The sequence below is a fragment of the Vespa crabro genome, chromosome 4 (genome assembly GCF_910589235.1).
Source record: "Vespa crabro chromosome 4, iyVesCrab1.2, whole genome shotgun sequence".
Lineage (NCBI taxonomy): Eukaryota > Metazoa > Arthropoda > Insecta > Hymenoptera > Vespidae > Vespa > Vespa crabro.
The window spans coordinates 11,891,340-11,912,516 of record NC_060958.1 but is presented as its reverse complement, the minus strand read 5'-3'; the positions used below and the strand labels follow the sequence as shown (position 1 = coordinate 11,912,516).

Below are 21,177 nucleotides of genomic sequence, written 5' to 3'. Positions count from 1 at the left end.
CTTCATAAATCCAGCGCGTAAATCAGTCTTTATGGAGTTTCCCTCCGGTTGGTGGTGGTGGTGGTGCCACCGACATCCCTACTGCTGCTGCTGTTGCTGCTGCTGCTGCTGCTGCTGCTGCTGCTGCTGCTGCTGCTGCTGCTGCTGCTGCTGCTGCTGCTGCTCTTGTTGTTGTTGTTGTTGTTGTTGTTGTTGCCGTCGTCGCCGCCGCCGCCGCCACCGCTGCTATTGCTGCTAGTAGGTTGACTGGTGTTGGCCATTTGGTACGCAGCACATATCCATACATATACCCATATAGAGAGACATATGTATTTCTATGTACGTATGTACATGCAAAGATAAGTGAGTCGTTGCTGAATAGAATAGGTACCTACCTACCAATAAGCATAGCGTGTCTGGCACCTGTACCGCTTTCGCCGTCTATAGGTTTTTTTCGGCAAACGACCTTACGCAACGCACATACTTGTTCGTTTTTTCAATTCATTTACCTTGTAAATCTCTATGAAACGAAGATATTATTCCCCTTCGATAGCGTTTAAAATTATTCCTTGTACTCCCTTGTACGATAATCCTTAAAAGATCGACGATCCGTGAAATCCGTACGCAAAGTTTGCGCACGAACGACCTTATCGTATATTCAGGCTGCGCGTAAAAGCTTATCGTAAACGATTCACACTGAGCCCTTATAGAGTGGTATTATTAGCCAGCCACGTATTAGGAAAGCGCCTACGTACGTTTAGTTGAAATCGCATTCGCTCATCGGATACCATTCCCGATGCTAATCCCAAATTATCTATCTTTGCTTTTAATCGATATATCATGCGTGACTCTCTAACTCTATATCGTTATTTCACTTTGATAATTCAACTTTTCTTATAGACAATTTTTCGATAATAATAATTTTTCGTAATAATAAGATGAACCATCATCGGTGTACACGCATTCATTTATCCGATATAAATAATGGATTTTCAAAACCGAACCAGATAGTCCGAATAAAACATACGAATTTCTTGAAACCCAACTGCTACGGTCACAGTTATCGTACAGTGATTTATCGTCGATTAAACGGTCGTAATGTACCATTGTTGCTCGAACGTGCAGTCAGATAGGAAGGTATATGAGGTCGTATCAGGACGAGTGAAAAGCTGATATTGAGTTGGTATCAAGCGTACAGCTAGAGTTGGATATCGAAGAGTGTTATAGAGAAAGAGAGAGAGAGAGAGAGAGAGAGAGAGAGAGAGAGAGAGAGAGACTTTGGGATATGGGGGTATAATCTGTAATACGTGCTCTACGGTTTTCATCAAAAATTCAATTGGTTATCTCCCATTATCGTAGAAACTCCCATGAAATAAAATCCAAATCTCGTTCCTCGAAATTGCGTCTTTGTAGAAAAAATTAATACGAGTTTTGCACCCTTATTGTGATAACAGATATTGCCAAAATATTATATGACATATCGACGAAATATATTGATCAAATTAGTATCGCATTAAATATCGTAGTATTATGAAACGCGCATTTCTTCCGTATATAATTTTATTGAGCGACGAGGACAACTTGTTTTACAACCTGTTCTCTTTCCTAAATATAGTCTGAAACATTATCTACTCTTCTAGAAAGAGATAATTACGATAGTTAAGAATATTTGAAAGTCTGAATAAATGTACGACTAATTCGTACGAATTCCGAAAGCATACGTACAATACTTTTACTATATTTTTGCAGTACTATTGCAAAAATTTTATAATACTTTTCTCATAGGTTCGTTATAAAATGACATACGTATATTTATTTGAACCTTTTCAAATTTTCAACCATAATACACGGTGGAAAAAATTTGTATTTTATTTAAAATATTCTAAAACGTATTCGGAGGATTTTAATGAGAAAAGTATAACGTTGGCTCATGTTTGAATCAATGTTTTATAAACTTGTGTAATTAACTATCTCGCCGTTGTTCAAAAGGGAAAAGGTTCAGAGCTTTGTTCTTCCTTATTTTACGTCCTTTATAGAAGATATCTTCGTCATATCATTCGAGCTTTTATGATATCGATAAGGAATGTCAGAAGAATTTCTACGACGAGACTTGGCTCGTTCGGTTACTCCAATGAGTACACAACGAAACTATTTCTTGGCAGTGGTGTGTTGGTAAATTGTCGACATTTTCTCGTTCATCTCTATAGTAGCTGAATGTCGACGTGACGCGAAGTCGAAAGGAGAATCAAATGCCTCCGAATGCTTTTTAGTGACGCGTTTGTAGAAGGCATCTTCTTGTCAGTGAAGTACCTTTGTAGTAGCCTTGCGAGCACATCGACCAATACTCCTTCGCGTTTTCCCTTATGTATGAGTTATGTAGGTACGAGTACTACTATCTGAACGATACAAGGGAACTGCCTTCGTAAATCTCGGTCGGTAGTCCCTAAGGGACCATGTCTCAGTCACAGTACGCGGCTACAGAAGTTAAAGGGTCTCCCGCTCGAACATTTACGTACGCCAATAGACGCGAGGGTGAGATCGTGGCAGCTTCAAATTCGCTCGATACAGCATTAATGCGGCTAAATTATTCATTTAAAGTTATGACAAAGTCTCGACGGAAAATACAATTGATCATCGTTCAAAATTTTAGTGCGGCTGATAGCCGAAAGTACGATCTCGATGTGAGATTATTAAAATATGAAATATAATACGTATGAAAAATAAAATGTATTTTAGTTTATTCAAAATCATCGTGATTACAAGTTATTGCGCATAAAATATTAGAAGCGGTAAAAAAAAGCCATTTAATTTCAGTTCTTTCAGTTTCGTTCGGTCGCAGATTTTCCACACGCTGTGCTGCGAGCAACGCGCATCGATCGAGCAAACAGAATATATTTTAACTGCAGTTTGAAGATGTATATATATATATATATATATATATATATACACATATGCACGCAAATGTAGATAGATATCTATGTACAACGTAAAATCGTAGCTGACGTTAAAAATCCACCCTTTCTTTCGAAAGGAAGCGGAAACGTCGATAAATGATAAAAAATGAAGCTTCCTTTTCTCTCTCTCTCTCTCAACAGTTACGTTAATTTACAATGTCAATGTAAAACTTAGTAAAGTGCATCCTCATTTTTTACCTCTTTTACGCGAGATACAAACGCATTTGCCGAACAACAGAATTCTAACTCGTTGGAAGCGTAGAGATCGACATTTTCTATAGCATAAAGGAAACGAATAAAATAGAAACTGATACTAAATGCATACGTCAATCGTAACACGACAGCAACTGTTTAACGTCAAATTAAGATAAAAAATATCGAGGTATCGGCAATAGGCAGAATGTAATATTTATCGTTAGCATGGAATTTAAGCCGATAAATGAATGAAGCGATACGTCACAATTTTTCATTTTATCGATAAAATCGCTTTTGATTAACGGACCTGTAATAGACAGAGAAGAGAGAGAGAGAGAGAGGTGGGGAGAGATGTGGTGGGAGGAGCAGAGAGAGAGAGAGAGAGAGAGAGAGAGAGCGAAGATAAGAGGGATTATCGCTGAAAGTAAATTTCAGTTTGGTATCCACTTTTATTATAGTTCGCAGTGCAAGCCGAGTACTACCGATCGTTACGTAAATACAATAAAATGTTATGACACGTTATTACGTCGCTCATTATGTGGTCGACATGAATCGCCGCTATTTTCACGTCGAGCACAAACGATTGTCGGGCAACAGAATGATGCTTTACATCCTCGACTCGTAGCAATCGATATCACTGATGTTCCACTAAACAACGCTTTTCGAATAATAAACGAGTACCCTTGATTCCATGAAAATGGATTTTCGAGCGGACATAAAATACTCTGAGTTATCTAAAATCATTTTTCGTGTCAATAGACAATATTGTCGGTAAAACTAATGTTTACAAAATAAAGATTTTATTCGATACTTGCATCAAAAAGCGAAACAGAAAAAATTACGATTGAAAATAAAATGGATTAACGTACGAAAGGGAAATATTTCAAATTGTTTTATTTTTCTTCGATGTTGGAAAGAAAATCATCGTACGATCGCATACAGCGCCTTCTCGATAAAGGCGCTTATTGCGCTATGTTTTATCGCATATAACCGTTTACATATTTTTCATTTTCATGGTATTCTTATGTGGTGCAGTTGCTCGAGGAGACGATAACCGAGAAATAGTTGAAGAACGAATAGAAGTATGTTCGTTGCGTCGGACGAAGGACGAGAAGAGACCGGGAGAGAAGGAAGAGGAGAAAAGAAAGGATTTCTGCGGAGGAAAGGTAGCTCAAGAGCTTAGCTTTATCTCGGGGGGAAAGCAATTTCTTAGCGAAACCTTATCTTAGAACGTGCGCGTAAGTACATTGCGCGTCAATAATAGCGACTACTGGAGATACTCTTGCCGTTTGACGCCATTTTTTTCTTTTCTCTTCTTTTTCCTTTTTTGTTTTATTGCTTCGAATTACTTAATTCATTCCTATTGATCAGTTATAATTAATAATACAATTAGGGTCTAGTAATATCGAATATTCTCGCACGTAAGAATCTTTATTTCGACGATCCTATTTAGTTGACGATGAATATGGGGGTAGTATATATCGAGAGAAACGAGACGGGAGTAATAGCGAAATTAAATCCAGTGATTACCGGAAGATCGTTCGAGCGATAGTAGAGCGGACGGCGTATTGTCATCGTCGTTGGATGATTACGAGGATAGTGGATTTAGCGGAGGATATACAACAACTTTCCAATCCCAATGGTCCAAAGCGTGTAACCTATTACCCAAAGTTCAAAGCTTTCCAACACACCTGCTCTGTCGTTGCTGGTAAAGCGCGCATGGTGCTCGCGACAAGCTCGAGACCGATATTAGTGGATAGCCCGATAATTCTGGCCAATGTCCGTCCGAGCCTTGCTGCGGGCGATTCGAAAGAAGAAAGAAGAAAAAGAGTCAAAAGGAGGAAGAGAAAGAGGAAAAGAGAGGAAGAGAATAAAAAGAAAAAACAAAGAAAAGCCGGATCCCCGTTCTCGGTATCGCCCTTTTCACCCCTCTTCGTGTACGAGAACTTTCCCACCTCTTCTTTCTATTCTGCGTGTAATTTATCGACGAATACCTCCTTTTTTCTTCCTCGTATGCATTCCTCCACCCTTTCTACGTCTCTCTCTCTCTCTCTCTCTCTCTCTCTCTCTCTCTCTCTCGAGTCCTTTACTTTTCTTTCTTCCTATCTTTCTTCCTGCCCCATTCCTAGCGGCGGCAAAGAGCAGACCACGAGGACGCAGGGATTTATAGTAACTGCACCCTGTAGTCGTAGAATATTTTCGGTAGAAATTTTTACCAGGCCTTTTTTCTCCGACGCTATTCCGGGACATACCATTCTCTCTCGCCGTCTGGAACACTGTCTAGGAGAAACTACGTCTAGGAGAGGCTCACATCGGTCTCCGGAGAGCACGTCTCGTTGACGCATCGTCGTTCTTTTTCCCTCGTTTTCGCTTAAGCCTCGAACGAAGAAAAATATTTACCGATACCCCTAAAATCTCCTAAAAACCTCTGAATATTTGTTGAATCTTTCGAACCGTCCTTGGACGTTTTAACAAGATCACATTCTAAGCGTGACATCTCGTGCGTTCCACGATTCGATCGATTAGAAACGCACCTACGAGCATCGCATCGAAATCGAAATCGTTCCTATATTCGCGGTAGACAATTGGTCGTCAGTGTTGCTACTGGCATTACGAAACGAAAAGCCAACGCGCGTTCGCGAGTTCTGCGTTCCAGGGGAACTCTCGAGCCTATCCGAATTATCAGGTGAGAGAGCGCGCATACGTATGCGAATTTCGCTTTCGAGTCGGCATCGATCCGTTACGGAGAAACCGGACGTTTTTTAAACTTCAGTGTCTCTCAACTTCGCTTCATAAGCTTTCGTTAGAGTTTCAACAGAGTCATCTTCCCTTTTCTTTCTTTTATTTCAATTCTTTTTTCTCCTTCTTGCCTCGAATGAAGCTTTCGCAAGAAGCGAACGATTTATTCGACGACTCCATATCGCGGATGTGCTCAAGTGTCGGATATACCGAACGTATCCATTTGTGGATATTACACATCGATATGCATCCATCCAGGGATGTCTAGATTTGCGTAAATACTTAAAGGAATGTGTTACGGCATCGTGACGTAGGATATAACTAGAAGACAGGATTTTTCAAGCGCGTATAAATGTATAATCGAGCCATCTGTGCTCTTGCGACTACGCGTATTCCCTTGGAAACATATTGTGTCGAGGATCTTTTAAGGGCGTTAAATCGAACGGATCCATTAAAATGGAAATAATCAGCCCCGTTGGTCGCGCGATCTCTCGCAGCGGCCCATAACGCATTGACTCGATAAGATCGTCGAACGTCGCTGATCTCGAAGGGGTTACAGAGAGATTGCGGAGGAATGCAAGCCGGGGACTGCATCTAAATGTACATTGTGCCAAATGATCCGACATTCCAGTGCATAGTCGAACTCAAAGTCCGTCGCTTGTGCGTAATACTGTCATCGGAACATCTAATACCGCTCGAAGTAACCACAGTCAAAGTATCCACGTCATCCGGAGTATTCGCAATTTCCGCCTAACCGTATTCAATATCCGAATGTTCGAACTTTGAATATCCGTGCGCGGTGCATCGTCGAAACGTTAGTATTGGTAAACTATTCGAACAATGGTAACCCTATCCAACGTTCGCTCCTCTCTACGTATGTACTCTAACTTTGCTAATAATTGATAATCGTGCCGCTAGTATTCCCAAGGCTCGCTTGAGAATCCTCAGCCGATCTCGAGATGTTTTTCGCGGACTTTGAACGAAAAGAAACGAAAAGGTAAAAGGGAAAAAAGAAGAAAAAAGGAAAAAGAAAAAAGAGAAGAAAAGAAAAGAAAAGAAAAAGGACGCTAAGAGTTCTTGGACGTGTCAGAGAGATCGTACCGCGCGTATCACTGGGGATACGACATACTGAAGCGTGTCGTATTCTGGGAATAAACGAAATGAACGAACGCACGATTCGAAAACTTCGCTCGTCATTTTTTCTCTACGCGTTATTTGTCTAACCTCGTTTTTCGCACGCTGTTAATTAACAGGCTCGCCGACAAACGTTCGTAATTACGCTCGCTGGAAGACAGCAAGATGCGGGGCAGCTCGTACAAATGTATGTATATTTTTTTCCCCCCAACCTTTTACACGTCCATTACTCCTCTCTCTCTTTCTCTCTCTCGTTCTCGTTACTTCTTTCCATCCACCTTCGCTCATCCTCTTTTCCATATACCTTTTAACGCGGCTCTCGATCTCTTTCTCGTTTTTACATTGCGGTTTTTCTATCTACCTTTATCCGCATATAACTCTCGTTTGCTTCCGATAATAGACCGTAAAATGAGTTCTCGACAAAAGGAATAAGATAAAAAGAGAAAAATTCTCATATATCGTTGGTACGATTTATTTTGCTCCTTCGAATATTCGGTAAAAATGAAAAAAAAAAGAGAGGGCGAACAAGATCGACGCCATTTTGTTAATTAAAAGTGAAAAGAAAATGTGAAAATTAATACTATATAATACACATACGTAGCTGCTTGGAGAATATTACGTTTCCGTTTTCTCCTCGAAAAATATCGTGAATTACGTTTAGACGTGTAACACGCGAAACGTTTTTTCAGTAGACTCGAATGGTGGGTCCATGCATTTGCACGTAGAAGCGCGTACATACCTATATCTACAATACGTAGGTATATGTACATGTAATATGTACGTATATGGGGGGTACGCGTGCGAAACGAGAGAAGGAATTCCGCGTCTCCGGCTACGTGACAGAGCGGAAATAAAAGTGTAGTGAAATTTTCCAGTTTTCATTGCTGAAAGTAACAAAGTTTAGAGAATGAAAGACGAGCTTTACGAGGCGCATAACCGTGCGGTATGAGCGTTGTCTTCCGTGGAACGCGCCGTAATAGTAATTCTTTTTCTTCCGTCGCACGCTCATTCGCGCCTTTTTCTTTTCTTTCCTTTCTTTTTTGTTTTGGTTTTCTCTCTCTCTCTCTCTCTCTCTCTCGCTGCGCTCTAGACGCGTGCGCGCGCGCAGACCTCGAAAGTCAATCGGTCGGCTAAAGGAATTTCGAGCTGACGCAATCTTTTTCATTCGGTAGTGAAAATCGCTCTCCTCTTCGCTTCGCTGACACATTGCGTGCGTATTAAGGAAACCTCGATAATTGCTCGGTGTGCCTTGTTAGCAAAGTCATTGGTCGTTAAACTTTCTTCGGTTTTCCTTTTTCTCCGTGTCTACTTGAAGAACTTGGAACGATTTTTACTTACGCTATCGTTATTTAACTTTAGCCGAAATATTGATTTTAATTATTTCGCCAATTCGAAGTAACGAAAACATAAGAGATATGCGATAGTTACTTTTGGTCGTACTTTGCAGGAAGTATAGACGAAAGGGTTCGTATTGCGCGCGGTCCTCGGTTTTTCTGTTTTAAGGCGAGTCATCTGCCGAGAGACGGTAAATTTGGACGGTGCGTTTTTCGCGTAGCTTAATACCAAGTGATTTTTAAGATTTTTGCGATTAGAAAAGGAGCTATTAAGGGCAGAAAACGTCTAGGATGAACGATGAATATCGCGCGGCCAACGTTCCCTCCTTCGCGTCGGGTATATTCCAAGATTTCAAAGAAGAGAAAGAATACAACCAGCGCGCTTATTCATCGTCCGATGAAAGCGAACGAGAGGTAACGAGGATCGCTTTTCAAAATGACAATAGGCCCTTTTTTAAAGTAGCTTCGCCCTTACATCCTCTTGCACATTTTATACGAATCGAGCTTCCCTCTTCAAATTTCCTTCTTCGAAGAGAGAATGTTTCTTTTTTTTTTTTCTTTTTTTTCCCCATTGAAGCAAGAGAGTGTGCTTGGTTAATTGAGTCCTATGTCGGTTGAAATCGGCGTAGATGCATTTCTCACAACTGTCGACTCCCCCCCCCCCCCTCTGTGGAATTGGACATGCAACGTTACACCCGTTCGAGGCCCCGAGATAAATCCTCTTTTTTTGCGAAGATACGTAATATCTTTAAATAAAAATAAGGGAAAAGTAATCTATCACTTGTAGGACCTTTCGTAGGACGTTCGTTTGTTAAGGATTAAGCAAAAAGCTGCAAGAACGTGCGAGCATTTGTCGATGACTTACCCTCGACAACGGGATGGCGTGGTTTGTAGGACATATCTGAAAAGAGAAAGGGTTAGTATTAGTCTTCGATTAGTGATGGAGCAATCGAAAGCAAGCGCATTTACCTTTACCATTAGTGATTACGCTTAGTAACGTAGGAAAAAATAAATGTCGATGATACGAGCTCGATGGAGTACGAGCTCGTATGGAGTTTATTATCTCCGCGATGCGTTCTTAGGCGACTAAAGCGATTCGCTGGAGAAACGTGTCGAGCCAGTTAAGGAAAACGCGTTGAAAGGTAGACGACGTTAACTTGGGCTGGGCTAAAGTTTCAGAAGCACAAATAACAGGGACTACCGGGTCCTTGACTCCGCGCAACATCCGTTGCTGCTGCTGCTGCTGCTGCTGCTGCTGCTGGTCTGATGTTCCTCGTGAAACTTTTAATTATCCTTTCCTGGGTATCCCTTTAATGAAGAGTCTCCTCCAGCGTCGTGCGCCAGCGCACGTATGACGTTGAAAATAATTACAAGTTTTCATATGAATTTCGGGAAATAAGCGGAAAGCCGGTTGCATTTAATCCACCGAAGACGTATTTCGAAATCGTCTCAGTTGTAACAATAAGTAAAGGATACGCTTAAAGTTTTCGCTATTACGTAGCTCTCGTCGCGACGAAAATCTATTGAAGGTAGCGTAAACGAGACGGAATGATAACGTAACGATAATAACGAACACGAGTGATAATAACGAAACGTACGTGACGTTTATTAGGAAATGAGCACGATTAAAGTTGGATACGTGGAACAAATGCGTACGCGTTGGAAGTTAGGGTTATTGTTATTGTTATTATCACTTATAACCACGCGATATAACGTTATCCTAATTTTCATAATGCGCATTTACGAAGCTTCGACTTACTAGATATTACATAAAAAAAAAAGTAGGTACACCTATCCTCGCGTATAGTTAGCAATTTGTAAGCTTTTGAGAAATTTTATTATAAAGTTCCCCATCCGTTGTTCGGTGGTTAGCGAAGCGAATGATTTATTACTGTTACCCGGTCAGAGCATTTTTTTCGATTATTCGCCTCGACGAAGATAGAGCAGCAGCTGGAGATCGCGATACCGTACAATTTTTAATAACCATTGTTCCGCGATGCGGCCGGTCTCATGCGCGTCTACGTGCTACTATCACGTAGATGAAATCTGAATGGCAAATTCTCGAATACAGCTACGCTTTATCCATCAAGAACGCAAAAGCAATTAGAAGTTTGTCTCGTTACGAGATCGATCGATAGCAACGATAGGATTTTTCAACCGAGAACTCGTATCGCAGGATCGATAGATACTATCCCGGTACTATCCATAAATCCATAAATTGATATATATGTTGACCTGTGCGCGTAGAAACGAAGGAAAATACGGAGGGGACGACGATCCACGTTTGACTTTCTATTCGTACCTTGCCGGGTGGATTTTCATTTCCGAATGGCTAAGCAAAAACGACGCGATCGGCGAATGGACGATAATTCGTAAGGACCGACGTCTTTTCGAACGTAGAAGGGGTATGGGATTACGGTAAACGAGGAGCAGTTGAAGACAGGCGGCGCTCTTACTAAGTAACGATATGTATGCAGCCGGCTTCCATGAGAACTCGCGCGCGGAGATATCTCGCCGAAATCTTGCCAATATTTTCCCCTATATTTTCCCTTTTCCGTTCGAGTTATATATCCGTGGCTCGGCGCGCACATGGTTAACACGTGTCGTCACTCCCACAAGCAACGCGGTAAAACACGCCACCCGTCGTTACGCTCCCATTGCGTACCGAAGCGTCCTAAGTGTGCTCTCTCTCTCTCTCTCTCTCTCTCTCTCTCTCTCTCTCTCTCTCTATCGGCTTAATATCTCGCAAATACCGATCGCTCATGATTATTAGTTCGCACCAACTGTCAAACTTGATATCAACCGTTCAAGGGCACCGCGACGAAACGCGAGATGTGAAAATATCGAGAGAATTTGTAAACGGCGCGAGAGTTTAAACGAGAAGAAAATGCGTTGGAAAACATTGTAAATTATTTCGAACGCGTAGCCGTGGGCCGTTTACGAAACGTTACCGTAATAGAATTGGGAATGAGTAAAAGGGATTGTTTGCAGAACGATTTATGGCATGGCAAAAGCGAGAGACATCTTTCTGCATCGATATCGTTTTTGGTGAAAGACTAATTTGATGCTTCGTACACGTAGACGCGATATTTCATTTTCTTTTTCTCTTTGTCGACGGGCCTTGGAGTAAATGCGTTTGCGCAATAGGAAGGGTCCAAGTACTATTTATGTATAAGCATACTCTTGTGAAAAACTTCAAAGAGAATCGAAAAACGTCATTTCTATGAAAAACGTTTCAGAGTTAGCGAACACTTGGAAGCTCCCTGTTGCTTCGTTGACCTGCAAACTGACCCGGCGAAATTGGAAATGCATTAATTTTCCATTTTACTTTCCTCCACAACCGAAGCAGTTGTTAAAGTAATAAGAGAAAAAAAAAGGCCAAATAGGACGATTATGGGCGTGCTTTGATTCGTTCGTCGCCGTCAACGCGACGATCCCTCCTGGCAGGCCACATGTATCTTTCGGCTCGCTCGAGATCGGTTTCTTTACACCAACTCTATCTCCAGAAGCTTAAGCAAATTCGAATCGAACGTACCCCCATCGGCCCTTTGAATAGTATGCGACGCAGCGACTGATTAAATTCCTTCCTTTCGCGTTACTTCTCGTGCAATCGGTTATTCGAATTTTTTCCCCCGTTTTATGGCCGTTCTGCCAAAGGCGATGCGCCTTTAATCCGATTAATCCATCTTCCGTATCGTACGATTAATTGAAATAGTAATATATATAAACTATAGGCGTAAGCGAAAGAAAAAATTCAATAGACGAAGCAATTATCATTTCCCCGGTACTTTTTTCATCATCCAATATCCATTCTCAATCATCGATTGAGCGTTTCATGTCGATAAATTGATGAAATGCGCAGATACGCGGGATAATTAGTGAAACGTTCTACGCTCGTATCGAGTCCCTATCGTTATCGTGTGAACATGAAGATCCCTTTTCGAGGATCATACGAAGAGAATGCAGTAACATCATCCGTTTCGATACCGAGAGATCGATAACTTGGACGCTTGTCGTGCAATTCGAGTATCAGTGATTAATGCGGACCGACCGAATCTTCTCTTACTTACTCGTCGATAACCTTTAAAGGTAACGACGAACAAAAATGACGACTAATTTTAGGTGCAGTGATGTACTTATGTCGGCGTAAAGGAATAAAATTTACTAAAGGAATTTACGTTGCAAAGCTCAAAGCTTGGTCATTACTTTTTCTCAACCTTTTGAGTTCCGAGATCGGGGGCTAGCTTCCGATAGAAACACGGAAAATACTCCTTCGATCGGAGCTACTCTGCGCTAGCGATTGATTCTGGCGATATTTCAGCACAACTTTTCATCGACCGTCCGACCGTCCGACCGACCGACCGACCGACCGACCGCCGACCGACCGACCAACCGACCGACCGACCGGCGCGAAAAATGAAGAAAGTTTTCCTTCCAGTTTTGTGCTCACGTCTTTCCTAACTGCGCCCACGTGCCCAATATACTTACCAACTCCCGTGAGTTCTCTGTTTGCGTCGAGCACACACGGATGCGCGTCCGTCTTCAATGTTATTTCAACGAAAGCATAGGACGAAAATTTACGGACACGCCGAGGATAGAATGGAGGATGCGTTAAGTGATATAAAGGTCGAGATACGTGACGGAAAAACTCGCTCAAACTTGCTCGAAACTCCATAGATACGTGTCTACGTAGGTTCGTTGAACAGGATTCGTCCAAGGCGCTCGTTAAACCGTAGCTAGTAGTTATTTTCTATTAACGGCGCATACGATATCTCGATGGAAACATTCGCGAGAACGGAGAGAAAATGGCGGAGGCGGTATCTTTTATTAAAATATATGCCTGGGCAAAACTGGATCTGGCAACAGAGAATTTCATTAAGAGAGCCATTTGTTAAAGACCTTACATATAAGAGCAATAACCGGTAATTGCCTTATCAACTTTTGGACGACAGGACGGGGAAGTAAGTGAATTGCTATCTCTATCCAAAGAAATTTTTAACGCATCCCCGTTACGGATAAGGGGCCTATGGATTCGTCGTTATATCCGCAACGTTTATCGTCGACGAAGTTACTTTGAAATTCCGTTAAATCGCTTAGAATTTGGATTGTCAGATACTACGTCAATTAACAATGATGGCTACGCAATTAATAATTGATACAATAAGCGATACGTACAAAATTCATATCCGGATCGATGCGAGTATTACTTCGACCATTCTAGAGTATTACTTCGATCACAACGATGTACGATATTATCTACTATATACCACGTGTATATATATATATATATATATATATATATATATATATAGGTACTGCTAATATCAAATTTTTCTTACCTTACGGTTAAGTTTATCATCGTATTATCGACATACAAGAGAGAGGTAAGAAAAGAAAAAGAAGAAAGAAGTGAGAGATCGCCGACAAGAAGGTCGAGAAACCGAATCGATCGAAGTCGTTTGGAGGCACGTCGAAGCACACACAAAGGACAGAGTTCGAAAGAGCAGAGGGTTCGCTTACGTGAAGGGAGTACGATGCGAGCTGTCCCGTACGTGCACTGCGGACCTTTGCCGCAGAATGAGAATTTAGTATGTAAGGCACGCGTTCGCATCCGCCTTTATGAGCGTTTCCCGCGATTCCTCCATTTCGTCCTCGTTCTCAGCCAAGCTCGCAGCGTCACAATTCAGGGATGGGCTCAGGGTTTTGGGATTAAGGACGCTGCCGATCATATTAAGGCCAGAGAGAATATCTCTAGCCCCCGGATCCTCCTTATCCGCTTTTCCACGATCCCCCTAAAACCCGCTCGGGCGCGCGCGCGCATTTGTTCCACATAAATTACAAAGAGCGCATCGTTTCTCGGGCGCATGCATCTCACATCCAGCGAGATGCTACTTTATAGACAAAATCACCGCATTTATCCTAGGACCTACTATTCCGCAGCGATTAACGATGAGCATTTAGTAAAGGAGGGATTAGTGTCAATAGAGAGAACGATCCTGTCGTAGAAAAGTTCCTTCGTCTCTCGGACCAGTCGAATTCGGCTCGTCGAATTCGATTAAATTCGATTGAACTTGAGGTCGATTAGGGACGTTAATTAACCGGGTATCCCCATAAAAACGAAGTTATCCTTTCCGTCTAATCTTATCTATAACATTTCTAAGTTGCGTTTAATGACATTGTAAAACATAGCTGTCCTTTATCCTTCGCTCGAGTTATTAGGGTGACGATTCCGATGAAAAGTAGAAAGACCCTTTCTACGATACTTATTCGAGGTAACGAATAATTTTCTGCTTTATTACAAGGTATTCCGTTTACTATCCTCGTTATCCCTAAAACGTCTCTCGAACGTTTAAGCTCGCTTCATAGCCAACTCATTTATTCTTCGCGTATATATCCAAAGAGAAAAGTATTCTTGGGGAAACGCATAAGAGTAGGAAGGAGTCTAAAACAGCGAGGAGGTTAGATTTCAGAGAGAAGACGGAGAAAGGGAGGAGGAGAGATTTTCAGAAAACGAGAGAAAGAGAAAGACGAACGAAATTGGATCTTCAGGTAATAGCAAAATTGCGAGCAGAGGCACTTTGCACCTTGAAGCGAAATCGTCAAGCAGACGGGCAGGTAGGCAGACAGATGGATAGGCAAGCAGACACGTTTTAAGGAAGAAATTGTGGAATACGCAGAGGTACAAATACACACACACACACACACACACACAAATCCGAGGAAACTTCCTTGGCGAAGCTCTCGTTCATTTACGAGACGACCAGAGAACCGAAATTCGTTGCCGCGAGACGATAAACGTTCCGTAACTAGTTTAAATTGCAACCTTCGGAAGAGGTTCCTGAGGCCGTGCAGAACTTTGTTATCCTCCTTAACGACGCGCTGATCCACTAGCGAGATAAATTTCATCGCGTAGAAAAGTGTGACACGTGTTAGTTGAAAGCGAATCGAGTGAATGTATTTGAAAGTCTTAACAAAAGACGACGATAGAGAATGAAAAATCGTATAGAAACGATTTGATATTTCGAAGATTAATGTTAACTTGCTCTTCAAGTTAATAGGACTAAGATCGATAAATTCTCTTCCCTCTCTCTCTCTCTCTCTTCCTCGCCTCTGTGCGTTCAACCGCTTCCCCTTGACGTCTTTTCCGTTAGTTGCCTCGATCGTCCTCTCTTCTTCCTCCTCCTATCCTCTTTTTCTTTGCGTTCCGAGAAGCTCGAAAGCTTTGCGGCAAGAAAAAGCCGTCGAGCGAACGCCGTCGTGCGGTGCAAGAACCTTCGATCCGAGTATGCTTTTCCTCGAGACCATTCCCTGCAGGAATTCGCACGCTATCCTTTCTCGTATTCTCTCTCTCTCTCTCGAACGTGAAATAGTTTCCCTATTAACAACGCCGTAATACCGTAGATCGTTGAATGTCTGTGTGAACGCACCATTTCCCAGCTCGAATTCTTTCGCGAGCAAATGTAAGAACGGAATTTTAGAGGAGCGATAGTCGGTAGAGGACAGTAACTTGACTCTCGATTCAACTAGGGATAGAAAGAGCCGAGTGCAGTTTATCGATAGAAATGGTATGCTCGTCGAGAGTCGAACTGCGCTCGTTACAAATGGCGCCGACAGGAATCGTGAACAGGACGCAGTAGTAACATCGTACTGCTGCCGGCGGCGAAATCGAATTTCCCGAAAATCCCGTTGAAAATACGAGTGTGCAAGCTAGAAATAGAGTTAGAGAGAAAAGACTAGGGAAATATACATATATGTACGTGGGAAGGAGAGAGAGAGAGAGAGAGAGAGAGAGAGAGAAACGAGCGGTGTCGAGTAGACAGAGGAGAACCATGAAACCCTACGTAGGGAGAGTCATGGTCCTACGTCGCAGTAAATGTATTGTCCGATAGACTATGTTCTGTCTGATTGCGAAGCGGTCGAGCGAAAACTTGACCCGAAAATAAACCGAATCGTTCGGCGGAACCTGTCGACCGCTGCCAAATGCAGCCACTCGGAATGTACCAACCAACCCCTCTATATACCCTCCTCCTACCACCTACGATCCCAGTCGTCTATCAGCGCTATCGCGGAGGATCGTCGTCCATCCTGGGAACACTCACCTTTCGCTTCTACGACTTTTCTCTCCCCCTCTGCTCTTTCTACTAACGCGGCGAATGCCATTGCGAAATCGTTCCAAGGACCGTACTATAAACTGAGAGAAACCGAAAATCGTACGATGAAAGGAGGGTGAGAAAATTTTTGTTCCTTCCTTTCTGTTTTCTTTTTTCTTTTTTTTTTTTTCTTTGTTTTTTCCTTTTTCTTCGTCGTTTTATCCTGCGGCCGCCTTTTGCGTCTCTTTCTTTTTCAACGGCCAATCGTTAGATACGACGAGTCGACGGGCACATCGACGTGAAAACAAAGCGATAGGGGCAATGTAGTTCGAGTAGGATAGAAATCCCAAGGAGATAACCGTCCTCCTTACTTTTGCCGGGGTGTGTTCTCCCATTACGCGACTGTTAAGAGAGTTTCGTCGAATTGGATTTCAGAGACGTAACGTAACGCCTTTTCCAATCTTCATCGATCGTTACATAAATACGAGGGACCCGAGATGGTCCTGTAATGAAATATCGAAGGCATCTCCGATTTCTCTCTACAACAAATTCTATCTTTCCTGTTAAGCATTCAAGGTATCGCCGTATATATAGAGTCGGAAGACGACGAGGAAAAATCTTGGATGACTTTCGATCGAGAGATCGAATCTTCTATTCGTCCCGTCTCGCTTCCTTTTTAACTTCGCTATATCCCTTTCCCTACTATCCCATTCCAGGCGTGTAGAAAACTTACGGAGAAATAAATTCCAATTGGTACACTAGCTAGAGGATCCTTTGCGATAATGCTCCGAGACAAGGTAGACCCTTCTTTTATACATAGACGTCCTCGTATCGGAGGGTAGCGCGACGCGAGAGAAAGGAAGGGTGAAAACAATGAATAACAAATGTCCACGATAGAAATTCCTCCCGGTATTGTTAGCGACCGTAGACTCGGCCAACGAACGGCAAAGCTCGAATTTATCTTTCTCGGAAAGCTCGGGACGACGCGTTCGATCGTCGGAACAAAGGTTCACGAAGCAAAAAGAGATATTTCGATGGTAGCAAAACCATGTAAAAGCGTGTGGTTTTTTTTTTTAAATCTCGCGAGTCGGTGTAATTCTATTCGAATTATTGGAATAAATTGCATTGGATAATCGGCTCGTTGTTTTTTTTCTTTTGTCTTTTTCTTTTTTTTTCTTCTTCTTCTTCTTCAAAGAGAATCCTCGTAGGAGGAACGTCTAATAGTTTATTTCCATGCCTTACCCTTTCTACCTCTTTACGAGAATGCATTGTAATTCCGAAGAAACGGTATCGCTAGTAGTAGGCTTACGTGCCGGGCGTATCAAAATATCGGGACATAAAACCTGTCCGTAGATACAGTTAGCGATTTTGGCTTAACGTATCTCGCCGGCACGTGTCGCGTCGTCCGATTCTTTTTAAGTTAAACGACGATGGATATTAGCTATCGAACGTTAACGTTATACATCGCAACAGATCATGAATTGCTGAAAATGATACAAGTTAAATTGAGGTGAATGTGGTAGAACGAACTTACAATTGAAATACAAAAGTATTCCAGCGACGAATACGAAAATAACGACGAGAAGGACCAGAAGGAGCAGCAAAATCATAGGCCTGCACCAAGGACTTCGTGGCATTTCCGTTTGCCTGTTGTCCTTCGTGCGCTTCTCGACGACGCTCGACTCCCCGCTGGCGTTAACGACTACCCCCTTGTACGTGTACTGAGGAGCCTTCTTCTCGGCTAGAAAACCATGATCGTCCTCCGGATCTGAGTAAACCCCGTAGGCCTCGAACGTGTTCTTCCTGTAACCGTTCATCTTCTCCGCGGTTACGTCCTCGTGTTCCTGATTCTGTTTTCTCGCGTAAGGACCGGCCGACGAGGACGAACCGAGTTCTCCGATCTTGAGCGTTTGCTCGTAGGACTTGTCGCGATATCTGGCCGACGAGGAACCATCGTACTTGCACCTCTCGTAGCTCTTCGAGCTTGTCAATTCGTATTTCGGATCGAAAGCCTTGCTACCGGTCTCGTATCCTTGCTCTTCGTACTTCGACTCGAACGATCTCGGCTCGTAACCGGTGGCCGCCTCGTAACTGGAGGACTTGCCGGTTGTATCGTACCTAGGTAAAGTCCCGTACATCTTGCCGGCCGAATGATACTTGCTCTCATACTTCCTACCGGCCGAGACCGGATCCTGCTGTTGTTGACCAGCACCACCGCCGAGCTCGTATGCCGAGTCGTGGGTCTTAACGCCGGACTCGTAACCCTTCGACGCGCCCGCGGGCTCGTAGATCTTACCGGAGTGATGATGGTGGTGGTGATGATGATGATGATGATCCTTCTTCGGTTCGAGCTTTAACGTTTCCTCGGCGTATCTCGAGGCGTACTCGTAATCCGTCAAGTCCCTCGAGTATCGTCTGGTGCTCGTGTCCTGTAGCTCCGTCGGATAAGCTCTTGCGCTCAATTTTTGAGCGTCGCTTCTTTCGTAAGACCCATCTAAATCCGATTCCTCGTAGGTTCTATCCTCGACGGTTCCCCGACGATCGTACCTCGGACCATCCTCCGGATATATTCTATTGTCGTCGTATCTATCGACGTTTTCTCTACCGTAACTCGGCCCTGTCTTTCTCTCGCAATTCCTGTAAGCCCTCAGTTGTTGCTCGTGATAGTCGACGTGATCGTAGGTACCGGCCACCGACGAGCCGACGGCCTGACCATCCTGGTAGGGTTTCGAGTCTTGATACTCCAAGTATCGGGAGGACCTACGTTCGCTACCATAGTCCATCGAGCCCTCGACCACGTTCGGCAATTTGCTGCTTAAATTCTCTCCCGTGCCGGTGGACAGGGCCTGACAACTTTCCGCATGCTCGACCAAGTTCGGTAACCTAGACAACGAGCTACCTGGCGTGTTCTCCGTTAGATCGAGCTTTAAGCCATTGCTGCTGGTCCTGCGCATCTTTGGAACTCTTTCGCATCTTCGAAGAACTCGCTCGCGCCGTTTCTCTCGGGGGAAAGCCTAGCGATCGCGACGCGAACGCTCGTAACCGGAGACGAGATTTTCAAACCGCCGTACGACCATCGTCGAGATTAAGGAGAATTAGGAGGATGCATTTTTTTCGAAGATTAGTCAAGCGGCTCTCTTCGTGCGGTTAGTGGATGCACAAAGCGGCACCTGGAAATGAGAAAATCGAGTGCTCGTTAATCGTGTTAGTTAGATGTGCCGCGCCAGTTTCTTTTTCTTTTTTATTTTTTTTCTTTTTTTCTTTCTTTCTTTTTTTTTCAAGATAATTAGTGAGTTAATGGGACAGAACGAAGCGATAGAGCGCGCTGTTATAAGGATTTTTAGTAATATTCCACATTTGCAAGCTGGAAGCGCAAGGAAGAGATAAAGAAAAATGGGTATATCTAATAGACAGGCAAGAGTATTAACGCGAAACATGCAACGACTTTCCAATCGTAATCTCGTTCCGTGGTACGCGCTGGCGATCGATGAAAAAATAATGAATACGCGATGACGAGAGAAATGAAACAAAAAAAGACGTACGTACGCTCGAAAGTCGAATCGCGCACGTCGATGAATATTATTATTATTATTATTATTATTATTATTATTATCATTATTACGCTGCTAGTTGAGCAAAAAAGTAAGTACATAGAGAGGGGCTTTGTAAACGGTAGCTCGTGAAAAGGAACGTTTGCCTTTGACCCTTCTATCGCTCACCTACGTTCGTCAACCGTACGTATTGTACACAAAGACAAGCTTTTGTTAATTTCTAATGGGAATACTTCGATTGTGTACGTTATGTGGCTCGAGGGTAGACTGAAACCCAACAGTTAGGTCCGCCGACCGAAATTACCTCGAGCGCGACTGCATAACTAAATAACGATAAGGTTCAAACTTTCGGATTTCCACGTAGATCGAGCGATCGATAGAGGAAAACCTAGAACGAAAAGAGACTCAAACCAACGAAATTACCTAAAGGGAGAAAAGAGAGAAAATAACCAAGTGCACTCTCCGAGTGTCTTTAACTTTTAGATACATTCCGAATGTTTTCGATAAAACGAGACCTTACATAAAACATTGTATCGAATTATCGCCCAACTAGAAAGTTCATGCGTTATTCATAGTGCGAAAGATTGGAAATAAATCCTATTAACGGTGCGTGAAGATGGCAAAAAATGATACTAAAATACGAACAGCCGCGTGTCTAACCAAAAAAGATATGAAAGATCTATTTATAATAGATGTGTGTGTGTGTGTGTGTGAATAAAATCAATTGGTTCGATTTTCGACGAGACAACGACCGCTACGACTCGCGGAAACGTATCGGCTGGAGGGTCGATACAACATTTTTTTCGACGACTAAACTGCCTTAATAAGTACGACAGAGACTCAAAGGAGATTGCTATTTCGTATGCAAATATGATTAGTTCCGGAGCGCAAGTTCATTTGCGTATATTAAAAGTGCGGATAGTTCGCTTTATGCAAACGACGACAGAAAGGGGGCGGTGGCGAAAGAGGAGGAGAATGGACGATAGAAGGAGGACGGAAGAAAAAGTGTTTTACGAGGAATTATGAGGAACAACGCGACCGGGAATAACGTTGGATGAAAAGAAAAGGAGATATAAAAAATGAAAGTAGTAAGCGAGAGAAAGCGATGGAAGATAACAGCGCGACGCTTGTTGAATGCCTCGTCACCCCTTGAATTTAGACCATTGACTTATCTTATTAAACAACTCGATTCTCGAAAAAT

General features: G+C 42.8%; 1 protein-coding gene across 9 annotated transcripts in view; it reads right to left on the bottom strand.

Moving 5' to 3' along the window:
* Nucleotides 1-21,177, bottom strand: part of LOC124423564 (agrin-like) — a 237,776-nt gene that overhangs the window by 132,770 nt on the left and 83,829 nt on the right. For 5 of the 9 annotated variants that reach the window (XM_046961418.1, XM_046961421.1, XM_046961422.1 and 2 more), the window contains exons 2-3: nt 17,960-19,595; nt 9,201-9,236 (exon numbers count right to left, since the gene is read on the bottom strand). In XM_046961418.1, coding sequence (XP_046817374.1) covers nt 9,201-9,236; nt 17,960-19,379 — 1,456 coding nt within the window. In that variant the 5' untranslated portion in view covers nt 19,380-19,595. The remainder of the gene's footprint in view (nt 1-9,200; nt 9,237-17,959; nt 19,596-21,177) is intronic. The other 4 variants (XM_046961423.1, XM_046961424.1, XM_046961425.1 and 1 more) reach the window with 1 other exon arrangement.